The sequence below is a fragment of the Aphelocoma coerulescens genome, chromosome 4A, assembly GCF_041296385.1.
Source record: "Aphelocoma coerulescens isolate FSJ_1873_10779 chromosome 4A, UR_Acoe_1.0, whole genome shotgun sequence".
Taxonomy (NCBI): Eukaryota; Metazoa; Chordata; class Aves; order Passeriformes; family Corvidae; genus Aphelocoma; species Aphelocoma coerulescens.
In genome coordinates this window covers 11,273,988-11,292,802 of record NC_091018.1, presented here as the reverse complement: position 1 = coordinate 11,292,802, position 18,815 = coordinate 11,273,988, and the positions used below count along the sequence as shown (strand labels likewise).

Below are 18,815 nucleotides of genomic sequence, written 5' to 3'. Positions count from 1 at the left end.
AAACAACAGGGTGTTTTTACAGATGAAAACAAATTAAAATGTTAGCTTTATGCTTCTGTCAAAAGACCCTGTTCCACCAGAGATCTGTTCTTGAATTATCTATAGAACGACTCAGAAAAAGGTGCCATGTTTTTCAGTCAAGACTATTACTATTCATGCAAGCACCTAAGAGACACAATGAGTTAAATTTCAGAGAAGAGTCTACGGTCTTTAATGTCACACAGCCTCTATTCATAAAAGAATTGCAAAATACATAAACTGATGCAGAGAAAAGTAGTGAAAGCTTCAGAGCTACAAAAAATATATGTAGTGGGGAAAGGGAAAAAAAAGAAATCTGAAAGTAGACATGGTATAAGTGACTTCTGCTAAAAGCAGGGTCAGCACTTTTCGCTGGAGACTATTTGATTTACACTATTTTGTTTCAATTGAAAAACAAAATCTTTCCTTGGCAGATTCTGCTCTACACAGTCTATTACAGATACTTCTGAGATACCCAGCATCATTTATAAAGGGACACTTATTACTGCTGAACGTGATCATTTTGCTAAATTTCCCAAAGTTCCAGAAGGAAATACATGCAATGCAACACAGGGGTGTATTCTGTTAGTTGCTGAAGTCAAGAGTCTGCACAGTCCTGGAGGAAAGGTGCACTACTGATTAAGATGTTCAGTCTCCTCTGAAGAAACCATTGGCTGTCCAGGACCCACATTCCCTACTTAAAGCCAGGAACACCCCAGGGGGGACCACTCTGCTTTTGGCCTTTACTGACTTCACAGAGCTATTCCAAATCTACCCTGCTGTAAGTCACATAAGAGGAAGACCCCATTATATATCTTGACTGCTCCTATTTATTCTAAGAATGGGATACAGAGGCTTTTTTTTTTCTTTTTTTGAGGGTAAAACAATGAAGCACTAAAACATTAGGTCCCAGTGGTCATTGCTGATATGCATAACTAAGTATCACCACTTGCAACTTCTTTTTGAGCGATAGAGAACAAAGTAACTGTCAGCAAAGCACGTCTGATGTGTATGAACACACATCTCTGAAACAGAACACTGCAGTTGTAGAAACCTTCACGACATTTACTACCCTCTGCATGTAGTAAAGCTACACTGATCCATGCTTTAAAGCAGCTTCTGCACCTGGAGTTCCAAACTGGAGTAGTGGAAAACTTCAGGAGGGTTAACTGGTCAGATTTTAATCAATTTTGGGCTTTTCTTACTGCCTCTCCAGGTAATAAAGTAAATTGCCTGTAGATGGTGTGGAAAGACATGCTATACATACTTTGACTGAGAAAAGTCACCTATCCATAAAATCCATCACAAGCAGTTTGAACTATATACCCAGAAAAAAAGCAGACAGCTTCTTCCAAATCACACGCAATTTTATATTTGCATCCATCATCTATATGTCATTATAAAAACTGGACAGAACAGGTGCTTTTACACCAAAAAAGGCAGATGCCTGCAGAAACATCTTGCTAACTTGGATAAGCTTCACCAAATTGTTGCAACCAGGAAAAAAAATGCACAAAACAGAAATCATCGCTTCCAAAACAAAACATTTGGCTTCAACTGAAGCCGAGTAATTTTTTTTTTAATCTGAAACTATTAAAAAAAGCTTTTATTTTTAATTCTCCTATTTTCTGGTTGATACCAATTTAAATCTTTAAAACATTTTTGGAATTACCTCTGAAATGAAAGATTAGCAAGTCACATAGCTCCCATCACTTCCCACCATGATATTCTGGGATATACAATTAGTTTCTGGGATGCATAGAACAGTGGGATAATGGTTCTACAGAGGAACTAGGTCTGAGCTGGCCAAGGCATTCAATATAAATATATAAAAACTATCATTAGTCATGAGAATCACTCTGCTGACATGGCTGAAATAGGAAAGAAATAGGATTAGCTGGCACAGTATGATCATGTACCTTTTTTCTCTTTAGCACTATTTTCTATTCATCAAGAAGTCATAAGCAAATAGGCACAAAAAGCAATGTTTTTAAAAAGAAATTCAGAGTTGGATAGTAGGTATTGTGCAGAATGTTTGCTCATTCAGCATTTCCTTATGTCCAAGTGCTTTTCACATATTCCACAACAGTAGTGAAGCCACTCTGGAGATGCTACTTGACCACTGCACAAACACTTCAGAGAAAGATGGGTGAGTACATTAAACTTGCTAGACAATTTAGAATCCCCTGAACAGTTTTGATTCAATGCAGGGTTAGACTTGGGGTCAGTCCTTTGCAAATCAATAGACACTAATTAGTTCTCATCTAACTGCTGGGAAAAAAAGAATGCATGTGAACTTGAGTTTTCTGACCAGCAGACTTCATTAGAATTCAAACTTGGCGACAAAAGTGGTAAAGTCTAAGAAGACAAAACCTCTGTAGCTGGTAAAAATCAGTGTCTCACCATGTTCTCCTGAAGGAAGACTAGAAAAAGTTCATCACGTGAAAAAATTTACCCATTACTATTTCTCCCCAAGCCATCTTCCCCCTGCAGCTCCCTCACAGAAGAAAAACACAAATGACAACAATGACAACCACCAAAAAGTTTTGGGTAATTTAGCATGCACTGCAGGGAACAAAGACAAATCAAGATGTGTGTCATGATGTAGCAACCCTGTGATCCACAAGACCTGATCATGTTCACTAAGCAGGCTGCAGCACCTATCTTGGACTAAGATCTCTGAAATGGAAATGAGACAAAGAAATCACGGGAGGCAGCAACCCCTGAAATGCACTACTGCACATCTCTTGGAAAAGCTGGCAGCTGTGAGATACTGATTAGAGCACATTTTACACACCTCACTGGGAGAAATCAACAGACAGCAGCACTTCTAGTAAAGACAGGTCTTTCTGCCATCACTCAAATAAGCAGTCTGAGTGTGGGGTCAGGTAGGCAAGAATTGGGCATATGCTGTGCTGCAGCAGGATGGACCATACCTACTATAAAGACCCAAAGGGCATAGGAGACAAAAAACTTTCCAATATTAGATTTCTTTTCTCTCCAACAGCTTTGCTTACTTCAGGTAAAGACCTGAAAATTCCTCCTTTACCAAGTGATAGACTGGCTTGCTGTGCAGCTGCGACACGTTCTCCCAGGTCCATCAGCGGAATGAACATCTTCTTACAGTAAGGACAGCAAATTTGTAATTGCCAATTTCAATTCATCTTTCAATAGGATCAAAAGTAGGCTGGATTTTGGTGGGGATTTTTTTCTTTTGTTTTTTTTTCATCTTTGTTGGTTGTTTTTTGGTTTTGGGTTTGTTTTTTCTTAGGAAGTGGAAAAAGTGATCAATGAATCAAAGATGATGCTGTTAGCCTAAGCTCTCCAAGTTTTTTACTGAGAACAGCCTTGCAGTACCTGTGAGATAGAGGTAAATTTTACTGTCCTTGTATAAGAGATAGCAAAACTGTGCTACCAAAAGGACAAATCAACTTACTCTAAATCATGCTATGAGCCACCAGAGGATTCCACCATTTCCCAAGTTCAGTCTCTTTACCAGATAGGCCAGGCCCAAATGCTTGTTTGCATGTGACAAAACTACCCATGGTGAAATCAGCAAGCACCATTACACATATCAGCCCAGAAGAAAGACGTGTGAAAATAATGAAGTATACACAAAATGGAGTATGCACAAACTGTACACCATCAGAGACTAGCTACCTCTTACGTAGATAGCCACATATAATTTTAAAGACAGTCCCTTTACTAAAAAACTCTCTAGCCAGTGAAGTCCCCATGCAGCCCTGCATCTTTTTTTAAATTCTTGACCAGAATTTCAAACATTACATTTGAATAAACTCTAGCACATACCAGCCCAACACAAGGGCAGGACCAAGCATCCACAGCCAATCACTTAAGTTAAAAGTGGTCTGAAAACAAACATGTAAATTGCACTTGAAACAAACCAAGCAAATAAACTTTCAGTGTATCTGAAACATCCAAACAGTCTGGCAAAATAATTACATACAAGTGACCAGATAGGTTGCTCCATTCCAGCAGAAGAGTGCTCACCTGGGCTATTATCCATTCCCGGAGAGCAATTCACCCTTTCTACAAGTGCCTGGGCAAGTTATCCACAGCACTGTGTCTCTGCAGATTGATCCTCATGCATAAGGGCTTCTGTGCCTCCTGTGTAGTGTTTGTGTCAGGATTGCATATTGCCACTTGCTATTTTAAAAACAGTTAAGATGATAAAACAGATCCAGCGCCTCAGACACAATGGCAAGGATATGCAGGAGTGACTGCTCGGTGGATTCACTGACGTAACTCGTTCCTACATTCACTCTTTCTCTTTACACAGAAACCCTATCACCTGTTTCTCTCTTGCTCTGTGCATATACAATAGTTTCACCACTAATAGTTACATCTTTGTAAGATCAGCTGAAAGGGCACTCACTGCCTTTGAATACTTCACACATTTCTGTGCACCAATAAATGAACTCTGCATTCTGTATGTGGTAATATAGAAATATCTCCAAACTTCCCAGTAGAGTCAGGCTAGAGTGTGTACTGTGAGGCTGTGTGGTAGTTATTAGTGTCCAGCTGCAATGATTACAATCAGCAGAACAGAGTGTCTACTCTGGAGCCTCCATCAGATGACTGCACATGAAAACTCAAAAATTACTTCAAATTTGAAGTTTCAAAGGCATCTGATATTCTGAAGATCAACAATAATATAAAGCAGGTGATACAACAGAGTGAAGCCTCTGGCTCTGACAGGAAATATAACACATACATATTTAGAATGAAAGAATCTCCGTGGATGAAATTTGGAAATTGCTTCACTGCAGTGATCATCACAGTTTCACAAGAAGTGGTTTAATCTAGATCAATAATTTCTAAATTTTTGTTTTTACATCACCACATTGTTCCAGTGGAACTAAATGCCTTCATATAGCAAACCTCCTGACAATAGGTACAGAGTTTTTAGGCTGCCTTATGAGCTTCCCTAGAAAGGGAGTCATGGCCTTCCAGTGATCTCTGCTCTCCAGAAGCACAGAAAGTACTGCTCTCAGTACTGCTCAGGCTGTAACTTAAATGCCCAATACCAATTCGTGTAACACCTTTCTCACAATAAATGAACACAGGTTTTCATTTACATAGGTTGGCTTGGTTTGAAATGAACTTTGAAACCAAACTGTTGCTGTTTTAAAAATAACATATTCTAAAACATTTTAAGGATGCTGAACTAAATCAAAATTAGCATTCTAAAATTGGTGATGACAAAATATGTACTTTAAGTGGAAAATGTTAAATTGATGGTTTGTGACAATAAACACTGAAAATACATCAGCTCTCTCATTTCACACCTTCTTGCATAACAGTCCTACACTGGCAGTAGGATGGCCTCCCACCTCCCAGACACTGAACACAGTGAACCCAGAGGAAAGAAACCTGCTGTTTTCAGCAGCTCTTGGACAAGCTCCCGAACCAGCCTTCAACAAAACTGTGGGGCTTTTTTGTTGTTGTTAAAAGCTTCTGTCACAGGCTAGTTTCCCACCATGGCATCTCCATTTCCTCCCAGAGATAAACTACCTCTGTTACACATTTCATGGGAAGTAGTTAATCAGCAGCTCTCCAACCCATCCTGATAGCCCCATAGGTCCTCCAGGCCCACTGCTATATAGGAAAAGTGAACAATTTCATGTCTGCATCTGCACAAAATCTTTCCAAAACTAAACAAGTAAATGGCACTCTCTACCATGCTTTACTCTTTATTCGTTCAGTGAACTCAGAGTTTCTCAAAAAAGTGTCCATCCACGCAAGATATTTTTTCCATCTCTACTGTGTGAGTTAAATGGAACCCTAACATCTAAACAGTACATCAGTGTTATGTATGCAGCAGAGGAGAGAGAGTAAGCTTATTTTCAAATTAATTTAAGAAATAATAAAACATAGTTTGAAAGTGGTATGGTTCCTTCTGCTAACACTGAGATTACATTGAGTTTAATGACAAATCATATGCTCTACCATGAAATGGAAACAAACTTTAGTTGGAACACACCTTTCACATTTCAACCTAGACCAAATAATGCAAAAGCTTTGACCCCTAAACTGAAGCCAGCTGCTTTTCTTGGTCATACAGCAGTAACACACGATACTTGAGCACATTCTGCAGCATAAAACGCATTTTCAGTGGCCGGTAATGAATAGAGTTGTGTAGAAAGCACATTTCCAGGTGTTTTACCACAGAACACTGGAGGAACCAAAGTGTATTCCACATTGGGAGAATTTAGGCATCTCCCCTGTGCTCGCTGCTCCCACAAAACCACCAGTACATGGTCCAAAGTTGGCAAGACTTTCAGTAACACATGCTTATGCTTTTGGCAGAAGGGAGCCGACCACTTGCAGCATCAGTGTCCTTTGCCAGCTGGCCAAAGAGTGCACAGATGCAAGGGAAGCAAATTATCTGCCCACTGGCAAAAAGAAATGCTGAACAGCACCTAAAGAAAACGCGCGCGTGTGCACGAGTGTGAGTGAGGGTGCGTGTGAGCATACACACCCCCACACCTGTGCCTCAGGAAAGGGAGTAACACAGTTCGACTGGAAAAACTGTCTGCTACTAGTCCTGAGGTATCATTTTCTGCAACAATGAACAGGCACTTTTTCCATTAAAATCTCCCAAGCTGAATGTTTAAGATTAAACACAAGGACTGCAAGGATGCTAAAGTAAATTTTTATAAGTAAGTCTGAAATCAGACCCCTTCAAGAAAGTGCCCATACAACCACCTACAGGATTTTAGCAGCCGAAGGTTAGCACGTCTGCATCTTCCCTCTTTTTTTTTTGTCTCTTGAAAAATGAGTGCTCATGAAAAAAAAAAAAAACCACTTCCCATCAATATTTGGTAAAATAAAAAAAGCCTTCTGGATTCAAAAGATACATAAGAAAAAAACTCAGAAAAATTAATGGGACAAGAATTTGCAGCTCATAGATTAGGTTTAACGGAGAGATGGAATCTGTCTGTAGATTAATTAGATTCTACAATCACAGCCCCTTTTCATCCACATACATCCCACCACTATCATTACATGATCAACAGATTTTAATGAAAACTATGCTTTTCATTAAAAAATGCTTTCATTTGAGAAATTCAAGGGAGACTATACATAAGGTTTAGTTTACTTTTCTAAATATTTCTTGAAAATTGTACAAAAGGCAAGGGCATATTTGTTGGCTGTAAAGGTGTACAACAGCAATTTTTTGCAATGACAGTGCAGAGAGGGAATATGAGATCTGTGTGCTAATGAGCTGACACTGCAGAGGCTGGAGCAGTGTTAGTATAGTGCACTACAAGTGCAGAGCAGACCGACAGACATGGGTTATTTCTAGGGAATGTGATCTACAGAACTATACACACAATTCAACATTAACACTAACATCCTTCACCAGAGATGATGAGAAATGCATGGAACATATTGCTTCAGTGAAAAATTTATATATTTGGGTTGTTATATTCATATTATTCTGAAAAAGCTAGCTCACTCCCTAAATGAGCATTTTTAAAGAAAATATAACATGGTTTTGATTTTATACATTCATAGGTCATGTTAGTTTGCTTTCTGTTTCTACTGATAGCAAAAAGCTGCATATTTTAAGAGACGTAATAATTTCCCTAGAGCCAACAGATAAACTTCAATTCACCTTTAAATACACTGGAATTTTCATCTGTGTTTGCATTTGTTCTCTGTTAAGATATCATACAGCTAAATAAATAAGTGGGCAGATAAATACAGAGTGGATAAATACTGTATGAATATGTGTAAATTAAATATACAGAGAGAGGCTTGGTGCTAGCAGTGAAGCAGGGAATACATGTACATAAATCAGATTATGCATCATTTAACTGAAAAAGGAATGAGAGGGAGGGGCTTAGGGCAGGAATTTTCTTTTGCTTCTAAACAAGTTTGTTCCCATGCTGGGATATTGCCAAATCTGCCGTACCAGAGGTGGGCTATTTTTCTCAGGCTCATGAGAATACTTCAGAAGAGGTTTTTTTCTCCTCTGGAATGCACCAGATTGCATCAAGCGGGATGTGCAGCTGTACAGTAAGAACGTAAGCCTTTCTGAGCAGAGGCCCCCTCAATCCCTGCACACACGAACACTTACTACAGTTGCTATCACACAAATCAATGCAAAGGAGAATGAAAAGTATTATTTTATGTACTGACTAGTACAGGCACTAGGCTCAGGCTACACATGCTCCTTTCTTCAATTTCCCCTCAGCTCCTGTACCTATCCCACCACAAAGTCAGCCCCAGCCTTCCTCCCCAGTGAAGGCAGGCAGAGTCACTGCAGGTTTCTCTCCTATGGAACCCTGCCAATTGCAAATATTGATCAAATGGCTGTGTGACAGCACTGGAGACTTGCTTATCTCCAAGTGAGGTAAAAATGTTGTGGAAAGAATTCCTTCATGGATATAGCACCACACTGAAATTATCTGCCACTCCACTAGGAAGCAAGGATGTGGTTAAAGGCTGGAATTTTGGTATGGTAGTGTGAGGAGCTATTAATTCATCCTAATGCATTGATACACATAAGTGTTCGACTTTCAACGATAATTGGCACCAGATTCAAAAGAACAACTGTTCTGATGGGGTTTTTTATATTTTGAGCTACTGAAGCCTATGACTGGTGACTTGGACTCACCATATTCTTTTCTTATCAACAGTATTATAAGATGGTTGACACGGTATAGACAAGGTCACCTTTTCAATTTCTTTCGTCTGTTTCTTTTTTCACATCTTCTGCTTTTAAATAGGTTACTGTAGGTTCATACTCTTTGGTCTACAGTTTCTCCAGATATTTAAGTTTTCCCAATGTTACTATATTGGTAATACGGGTGTTGGAACATGCAGCCCTGTACTACAGAAAACCATCTCACTTTACTAAAATTGCCACAACTTTTAATAAGCATTGACAAAAATCATTAGATGTCAGAAGATGAGTAGCACACTGACTAAATATACTGACTGCCCCTAAACAAGTCTGTGGGTCACTTGACTTGGTGGGAGACGTGCTGGTAACAACTTTTAAAAAAAAATTAATAATTAATCACCCAAGCAGTTCAATGTATTTAGTTTAAATCCATATAATTGATATTTAGGAAGCTGTGTTTGAGATACAGCCTCTTGAAGGGATTACACTGATTAAGGATTAATAGTCTGATGTTGGTTGTAAGAGCTGTTGAGGCTGGATAGGATTAGCAACATAAGATGCAAAGTAGAAACACACTTTTATCTACCATTTTTTTCCACTTTACCAAATATTTTTATTGTATATTATATAATTAACCCCCCGTAAAAGTTTTAAAGGTCCTACTTCAAAGCCCTTTGGAACGTGTAACACTGCACTACCAAGAAGCAGTCACATGGGGGATATGTTAGAATATCAATCCAAAATTTGTCCAAATATTTCCTTATTGTATATTTTTTAACCATCAACTTTCTCAGAATATAGAGTGGGACAGGAATGTAAGAACTATCCTATCTCCTGCAAATAAAAAAATAAATAAGTTATTCAAAACACAGAACTGTTTTAAAGCAAACAAAACTAGTTTTCTGTACTCCAGTACTTCATTATTTTAGTACAATGCTTCCTCTTTGATCATTTTATACTGTGAGTATAAACCTGCAAACTGTGAGAGGAAACCTTTTCATAATGCGAAGTTGGTACATTGCATTCAGCGGTCCTTTAGATCATGTACAGACATATATCTCCACACTGCAAAGTGCATCAGCTACCTTGGAAGAGGACTCCTTTCATTTTCAAAGGTTTACAATAAAACTTGTATAGGACCGAATTTAGATACATCAGTAAAACAAATATCCAGGAACTACTACTGGTAAAGGAATGCTTTTTAAAATGCAGAACATGCACAAGTCTTTCTGAAAGAGATTTTGCGTTTTAACACCACATTAGCAATATTCAAAGTTCTATTTTGCATCTTCTGTTAATAAAAGCTCAAATTACACGTGTGCATTGCTTGTGCAGAGCTATTTCTCGTAATGTGATGCCAAACATTCTGATTCCATTTTCTCTCCCCTCAGCAATAACGGTATGTGTCAGTTTACAGTCTCCCCAGCTTTTCACAGGACTCTCACTCTAAGAAAACAACTCAGTATTTCAAGGCAGATGAGGCAAGCAAGCCCCTCTAGCTTTCTCCCCTCAAGGTCACTTCTAAACAGTTGTTTCAGGTTTTTCCCTACATAGTATTATTTGAAATTATGCCTTTTCACATGGCTAGGTTGTAGCCTCAACAGAAAAGGGATCTTACTTCAGCAGCAATTCACTGATTGCAGCTACACAGCACTGCTGTATCAACAACATGGTTGTTTTCCTGAAAAACAAAACTAAGGGGATGGAGTGGGAGAGAACTTTTCCTGAGTTCCATATAATACTGCAAACCTATTAAACTGCCAGTCACTTCACACATTTGTTGCACTACGACCAAGAACTCTAGGCTACCAGGAAGGAACTGAATGCAAGGATAGATAACAAATAAATATATTTTTTAAAACCAGGTATTTACTTACAAGCATTTGTCACTGAAAAACTGTTGGAAGAGTCCAAGTGATCTACGTGATAGTTCAAATGGAAGGGCTTTTCTGTGGTATTTTGGTTTGTGTTGTATAACTGCACAGCAAATCGAAATGCACTGTGCTCCTGAACAGTGTTCCTCATGAAAAGTCCACCTAGGACAGGAAAAAAGGGAAAGGTATTTCAGACTTAATTCTGAGGAGAAACAATGGCAATAAGTTACATTTGCATGCTGCACACTGCAGGAGAGAATGAACAGGAGCAGGCTGAACCTGAGCACGTAACTCTGACAGAGCACCTACATGAAATACATATTCCAAGTCCAAAGTTAGGCTTTTAAAGCCACACACCACATCCAGGTGCCCCCTGAGCAATGAGAGTCGCTTGGAGCTGCAGGTGCACCTTGAAAACCAGGCCACTTCTACACGGATGCCCACACAGAGATTTAAAAGTCTAACTTGGGGAACCGTGACTCCTAAATCCTGTCCAGACTACCGAAATATCGCCACTGTAGTTATGTGCGGGGACACGGCGGCGTCCGGCGCGGCAAACGTGCCGTTTCACGGTCTGGTGGAGCGATAGCGCGGCCGAGGGAAAGGATGCTCCGAGGGACGGCAGGGAACAGCTCCCGCTTCACTCGCTGCCCTGAGCCTCACGGCTCGCTCGGCCCCGGCTTTCGAGCACGTCGCTACAGATTCACGCCACGACTCTCTCACATTATGTGCTCCACGGGATGCACTGCTCCAGGGCACGGTTCCGCAGAGCGCGGACCCGATCCCCGCCGCTCGAAGCGGTGCGGGCAGCCAGGCGCCGCTCGCAGCCGCCCGCCGGCGCAGCCCGGGCACCGCCGCTGCCTCTCGCCCCCAGCAAGGGGAAGGAAGCGGAGCAGGGCTGGCTCCTTCCCCGCGGCGCCCGGGCTCGCCCCCTGCTCCCCTCCACACAACTTCCCCCCGGCTGGCGGGGGAGGCGCGGGTCGCGGTGCCGCGGCGGGCGCTTACCTATACTGATGGTGTTGGGGAACCCCGCCAGAGCCTCCCCCAGCAGCCCCGCCAGCAGCAGCAGGAGGGTCCGGGGCGCGCTCTGCCCCATTCTCTTCAGCCCCTGCGGTTCAGCCCCTAAACCGAAACTGGCGGCACAGGCATGGGCGCAACTGGAGACTCGGAGCGGTGTCAACGGTGGTGGCGATGCTGGCGGAGGTGGTGGGGAGGATGGTCTCCCTCCTTTCTTCCTTTTTTTTTTTTTTCCTTTCCTTTCCTTCCCCAAATCCCTCTGCTCTCGTCTTCACCCCAGCCTGGCAGGGCTCATTGGCTGCGAGATTGCCTTTCTCCCCCGTCTCCAGCAGCCCCCCCCAGCGCAGGGACTTCCCCCAAAGATGGTGGGTAGCGGAGCCGCCGAGGCTGCTCCGCCCGGGCCGGGAGGGGGTTATCGATCAAACTTGGCGTGAGACGGGCTGGCAGCCGCGCCGCTCCGCTCGGCCCGCCCGCCCAGCCCCGGCGGCTCCGGCCGCGGCTCACTGCTCGGGGCTGCGGTCGACGGGAGCGCACCGGCCTCACGTGGGGCGGCCCCCGGGCTGCAGCTGCCCCTTTAAAGCTGCATCGGCTCGGTGTGTGTGTGTGTGTGTGTGTGCGCGCGTGTGTGTGAGAGAGAGTGCGGTGCGTGCGCCTGTGGGCGGGCGGGGGAGGGAGCGGGGAAAGGAAGGAGGGGCGGGGAGCCGAGCCGAGCCGAGCCGAGCCGGGGCCGGCAGAGGAGGCCGGGGGTGATGGGGAGGCGGTCGGGTCTTGCCTGTGCCCGTGACTGTGACCGTGCCCGGTGGGCGGTGCGGGCGCCCCAGGACTGGGGCCCGGGAGGCAAGAGAGGCGGCTCGGGGCCGGGGGTGAGAGGCCCGGTGAGGGCCGGGGCAGGCGGCTGCCGCTGGGCCCCGCCTTAGGGGAGAGGGCTGGGCAGAGACGTGAGTGCTGGGGCTGCCCAGGGAGGGCTGGAAAGGGCCACAGCAAGGGATGCCGAGGGACCGTGCTGCCGGCCCTGCGCCCGAGTTCTCCCCATCCTTCCTCCAGTGCCAGCGCCTCAGCAGGCAAGCATCATCCACCCACAGTGCCGTGAAGAAAGACAAGAGTTTAATCCTACACGAGGGAATGTTAGGTCCTCCCCAACCTCCTCTAAAGGAAGGAACTCGTATTAAGTCTCCCTGTTTCATCCTTGGTGCTGGGAAAAGACAGAACTTATGTGTCAGCTGATGAGCTGCTCCAGGACAGAACACCAGCAGGGCCAACTTGGTGGCCGCAGGGGGATGGGTGACGGACATCCCGTGTGTCTTGAACATCAGCCCTGAGACACCCCTTGCCTGCGTATCCACAGGGAGCTGCTGTGTCTGCCTGAGTCAGGTGCTCTGTAATCTTGCACCCATCCCCTTGACACTTCACCGTATGGATTCTGCAGTGCTTTTCTTTTTGCCACTTTGGGGCTCACAAAAACTGTACAAAATGGAGACAGAAAAGCAATACTAGGTGGAGTTGTCCATCTCATAGGCTCAGCAAAGGCTGTTCTTCCCTTAATATTTGCTTTTCCTCTGCTTTCAGCAGGTCACTTTACCTCAGTGCTGCTCTGCTTCGTTTTTTATCTTAATCTTAGACTGTGGCATTGGTTGGGTAGATGTTCAGTTCAGTTAGGGATAACATCAAATGCAGTTGGCTTTGCATTTGTAAAATAATCAACCAGTGCCACTGGCTGCAGCATCATGTAAGTAGTCAAGGTGTAAGACTGAAGATTGCTGCAGGTTACTCTACAAATGCTAATGAACAACATCAGAGATTCAAACCACTACTTTTGAAGGAAGCCAAAGGTAAAGAGCAGGGCACTACAGTCATGATGCAGGAGTGTAACATATGCTTTTAATGACATACGTATAACACCTGCTCACTCCGAGGTGCATGCAGTGGTTGCTACATGTTGTGTTCCTTTGAGAATCATGCCCAGAAGATGGAGACTGTTCCAGTAGAGGCAGGAGTAGGGATCAGGCCTCAGGGTGGATGGTAATAATCCCTATTTATTGTCACTTCATCTCTCTTTTTAAAGAAATGGTTATCTGTAGGGACAGGTGGGGTATAAGGTCCATGATTATATCTATAGCACTCCTCAAGCTTAAAGCCCCCAACACATACTACCTATGAATTCCTGTAAGCAGCCTCATGAGGCATGATTATATTCTTCTGTTACAAATGTAAAATTTAAAAATCAGGGAAAGCAACTGGCCCAGCTCACCTAACAAGGAAGTTTCAGACCCAGAATTAGCATCTTGAGCAGCAGCCCGGCTTTGCTGTAGAGCACTCTGCTCCCAAATGTCCTTTGGTAAGGATAGCAGATCTGAAAGCTACAGACAGGCACAGGAAGTTTAGACATTAAGGATAGTTTTCAGAAGCACATTCCTCTTAGCAAATAATTTCTCTGTCTTGTTCCAAACTACATACCTTTTCCTATTCTACACACCTCCAGCCTATTTCTAATGCATTCTCTACAAAGTCCTACTGTCCTCTTTTTTTTTGGTGTCCTTTGCTAGCGGCCCTACTTTCTTTCTGTTCACTTGCTCTTGTGAAGTTCTCTCCATCCCTGCAGCTAAGTATTGCAGGCTGACTGCCACCTGCCACACTGGCAGCTGATGGTGCACTGAAAAAAATTATGAAAGAAATTATATTTAACATTATAGATGTTAGAACAAGAGAGGAGATAAAATAGCCATAAATGAACGTGGCATGTGTCAGAGTCTCAGTCTCACACACTGCCAGCAGGGTGGATACCGAGTCTCCAATAAAATGGTGCTTCACAGCCTGATCTACAAGTGGACAGTCTTGTGGTGATCCAAAATCTATCTGTGCTGAGACAAATTTTCATTGTCATCTGCATTCTTCCTTCTGAAGCCCCTTACATGTTGTTATTATTATTCTCATTAGCATTTGCAATATACAGTTTGCTTTTTTGCTTATGCAGTTAGCTTTATAGCATGATTAGCAGATACAAATGGCACAGCAGCCATTCCATATGGATTTTGGAGAAATCCAGAGACCTCATGCAAGTTTGTCTTTCTTATAGTGAACCCAGTGTGTCATGGGATAAAATGGCAGATTACTTGCCTTTATGTGAATATCAATGCCATGGAAATATTTTATATACTTTGCTAGGGATGCTCAGTGACTTGAATTAATGAGTTCCATGGTAACTGAGGTCATACCAGATGCTTTCCCAAACCTTCCCTTACTAAATACAACCAAGATTTTGCAGGATAATCAAGCTTCATGTTTAGATGATTTATAGTGTTCTGGGACACTGGGGATTCAGAGTATCTACCTGAGCAGGAGAAGGTAATGATTTATAATTAGCTAATGTGTTCTCATTGTAATGTCTAATAGTGGATTAGAAAAATGTTATGGAATTTGGGACACAGCGTTCTCACTGTGCTTTCTGATGTTACTGAGCTAAACCCATAATGTTACCATAAAGTCATGGCAGAATCTACAGCAGGATTCTGTGGCTGAAGCTTCAGCTTAACTGCACTAAGCTGACTTTATTATTTTTGTATTCCTATTTCTAATTGCAAGAAAGCTCAGGCAGAGAGATTCTAGCAATCATTGTGTTTCTCCCAATGTGAACCAAATCATGTCATAATAGCTAATAAATGTATTCTCAAACGTGTCCTGCACCTTTTTTTGTTTGCTTGTTTAAACCAGTTATTTCTTCATAAAAGCAAAGGACACACAAGTAACCAAACTTTATGTCAATGTCAGCATTTTGATTAGCTAAATGGATTAATTCTACAATAGACAGTTAACAGATAGAGTGATAGTGGGGAGAGACAGAAGCGAAGATGAAAAGGGATTCAGAGACAAGATGAAACTACAGATAGCAGAAGTCAAGGGGAAAGTACGGTGTCAAAAGAGGGAAAATGAATACAGACCTTACAGCTTCATACATTTTGGAAAACAGGTCAAAAGGACATCTAGTGAAGATCTGATTATGAGTGGCCATGGAACAAACTATTGAAGCTCTCCTGTTTACCTTTCATTACCAGGCAATAACAGAGACATAAAATGAAATTAGAAAGCTGCAGACGAGAGACAGTTTAACAAATATTCTGCTGTGCAGTTTACAGCTAATCTATAAAGCTGTCTTCTACACAATATTCTTGGCAAAAATAATTGTTTTTAAAAGTTGGAAATTTTATGTGAATTAGCAGAGTAAATGCATTAGACTATCTAGTAAAATGCTGTAGGGATTAATATTCAGAATTCATGGCAAAAAGCTGTTCCTTGCTGCCTCAAGAAAGACTTACTCCTTTTATTCATGATGAGAGTTTACAGTATGTCTAAAGTTCTCTGAAAGTTATTTTTTGCTGGTTAGTTTTAGAGACAGGTTCAGAGACTACTTGAATCATTGATTTGTTGTTATTCGTTTTTCCTAAGAACAGTTAACAGGTGAAATCCTAGAACCACAGAGATGTGTAGTAGGTTTATTACCCCATCATCGGAGCTCGCATTGTACCCAATACATCCTGGCAGAATAATTGGGTCTGGCACATAGTAATATGTTCTAGTACATGGAAGGATGATCAAGATTTGTATAGGAACAGGGTCAAAGAGGAAACTTGTTCATAAATAAAAGTCATTACTCCATTACTGGAATCTAATTCAACTTTAGGTAGTGGAAGCAAATTAATCCAGCAACTTTTATCAGAACTGAACATGGACTGTAACAGTAATAACCTATATCTATTACAATTGCACAACTAAGACACAAATGTGGAAACAGTCAGTATGGACAAATGTCTTCATATTTCTTGGGTTTGTGGTATCTTCAGGATACATACTTCTAATTCTAAGAGCTATGAAGCTGGTGGAAATGTAGTGTTATTATAGTCCCATAATGTCAGAAACAATTTATATTACCTTCTGCTTTCCGATTAACTGTACACTAGGCACCACTGGCATAACACAACCCTGCAATTCTTACTTAAACCTGTACTTTGCTGTGCTCATCTATATTTATTACATCAGGAAGCAGTAAATCAAATAAAAATGTGGTGGTATCCCCTATATATTATTAATAAAGTGGATCCTCTTTCTCTTTTTATTTTATACCTATGAATACAAGTTTTCAAGCAATCTTGTGAGTTATATCAATTCATACCCATTGCAATTGTGAAACATCTGACCACTGAATATTTAATTTTTGTATATAATTATTGAAATATATTCTTCTTAAAGAGAATGCAGTTTATATCTAAGTAGTGAATAATCACTTCAGATGACTGTTTGCCGATCAAGTCTGTTTTCCTACCAGTGTGCATTTGTATATTACCATAATTCATCTCATCTCAGCTCAAATCTGCAGCAGTGTCTTCTAATGAAAACATATTTGCAAAACAGCACATAGATTCTTAGAAATAGATGTTTAGACAAAAAGAATTTAAAATTTTCACTGGAGGATTAAGGATTTATGACTTTTCCACCTGATCATACAGAGGTTCCTACCCTCCCCTAAACCAGCAGTCTGGTAGTTATAAAGGTCTCTCCCTTGCTTTGTCACTGCCCAAGAAATATCACTTTGAATGTGAAAAGATTTCCTCATGTAACTGCTATGAAAAGAAAGCATTTCCTCAGAAGAAAGAGGTGCATACAGCATTCATGGTAAGAATGAGTGGACCTGGTAATTTAAGACCTTTTGATCCCTCTCACTTGGAGACCTGCCTACCATCCAATTCCTACAGCAGCTCGAGGTCTAACAAGGTAAGAAATGGAAGAAAACCACCAAGGATGATAGCAAACTGTCAGTACAGGGAATTTACAGTCCAGAATCTGAGAAGGCAATAGAGAAAAATCATAGGAAGAGGGAGATATCCTATTGCAACATTGCAGTGTAACCCATAGGCTGGAAATTTTGATCCCTGTATACTGAAAGATCTAATACAGTGTCTTTAAATCATACTTTGTCATATTGTGAAGAACTTGCATTGTCCATCTGCACAGAGATGAATTTCATCCAACATGATTTGTTTCAATTATTTCAGTGAGGTGAACTGAGAGTACAAGGTGGCTACAGTTGTACACTTAGATTGATGTGAATAACAACATGGTTCTAATAATCTGCAGTGTTCGGGAGAAAAGCAAATCCTTCAGAAACCCACTGGCTTATTTAAAAATATCTTATATTAACAATATAGCCAATGTTAACAAAAGTGTTCTTATGCTTTATGAAACTTCCATTCCTAATTAAAAGTTGTTTGGTTTTGTAAGTCACACCTTGTAGCAATTGTGCTGGGTCTTGATAATTACAGCATAAAACTGGCTGCCTGTTTGATTGCTTTTTCAGCACAACAGAAGGCATAAGAAGCAAAAAAGCCCCCACAATTGCAGAAGTGTTTTGTAATAGCAATTCTCACCTTATATCAATTTGAAGAGTCTTAAGCTGAAGATATGCAGTTGTCCTTATATAGCAAACTTAAGTTGACTGGCAATAGATTTACTATCCTTAATTACTCTTTGCAGATTCTTCAGAAGTAGCCCAGAAGTGTCCCAAGGAGTCTACAGACCTGATTTACAGGAAAAGAGGTATTTTTTTATTATCATCTGTTAGATGTTGTTTTAGTAGCAGTTTATCCTGAAACTGCTCTTGAATATGTGAACTGCTAGAATTCTTTTTTGAGTTCTCCTGGGTCCTCATAAACACTCAATAACAGCTAAGCACTCAAGCACTAACATCAAGGTATCACTGAATTCTATTTTTAGGAACTTTCTCTAACCCATGATGTTGCTAAAGCACCCTACTTTTGATGATGAAGCTCTGTTGTTTATACGACCATTAATTTCAGTGCATTTGAAAGCAGATTTCACAGTGTAACTGGCTCAGACAAAGTCAAGAAAGGGGCACCCATCTATTTGGTGTTCACAGTCCCACAGTTGTTTCTGTTGCTTTTCAAAATATACTGGATCAAATCCTAATCCAGTGTAAGGCAGCTTAGATCAATGAAATAAATTCTACTGTGGAGTAGGGCAAATGGTCTCTGTTCAACTTTTCTGCAGTGTAAATGCAGTAAATATATTTTTCATGGCACAAAGATTCTGATCAAGGCTGCACACCCTTGAGTGATATATATACTAGATCTAACTCCTGTGAGACTAAAGTTTAGGCTTTAGTTCCTTTCTTTTAAAAATGATTTCATAATCTTCAATTTAATATTTGTTTTTACTGTTTAGCTTACTTGCATATGTGTCCC

At 41.4% G+C, this 18,815-nt stretch overlaps 1 protein-coding gene across 5 annotated transcripts in view; it reads right to left on the bottom strand.

Moving 5' to 3' along the window:
- Positions 1-11,832, bottom strand: part of GRIA3 (glutamate ionotropic receptor AMPA type subunit 3) — a 147,088-nt gene extending 135,256 nt beyond the window's left edge. For 3 of the 5 annotated variants that reach the window (XM_069015330.1, XM_069015326.1, XM_069015328.1), the window contains exons 1-2: positions 11,554-11,731; positions 10,552-10,710 (exon numbers count right to left, since the gene is read on the bottom strand). In XM_069015330.1, the coding sequence (XP_068871431.1) occupies positions 10,552-10,710; positions 11,554-11,644 (250 nt within the window). In that variant the 5' untranslated portion in view covers positions 11,645-11,731. Of the gene's footprint in view, positions 1-10,551; positions 10,711-11,553 lie in introns of all 5 variants that reach the window. The other 2 variants (XM_069015327.1, XM_069015329.1) reach the window with 1 other exon arrangement.
- Between the last annotated feature and the right edge of the window lie 6,983 nt (positions 11,833-18,815).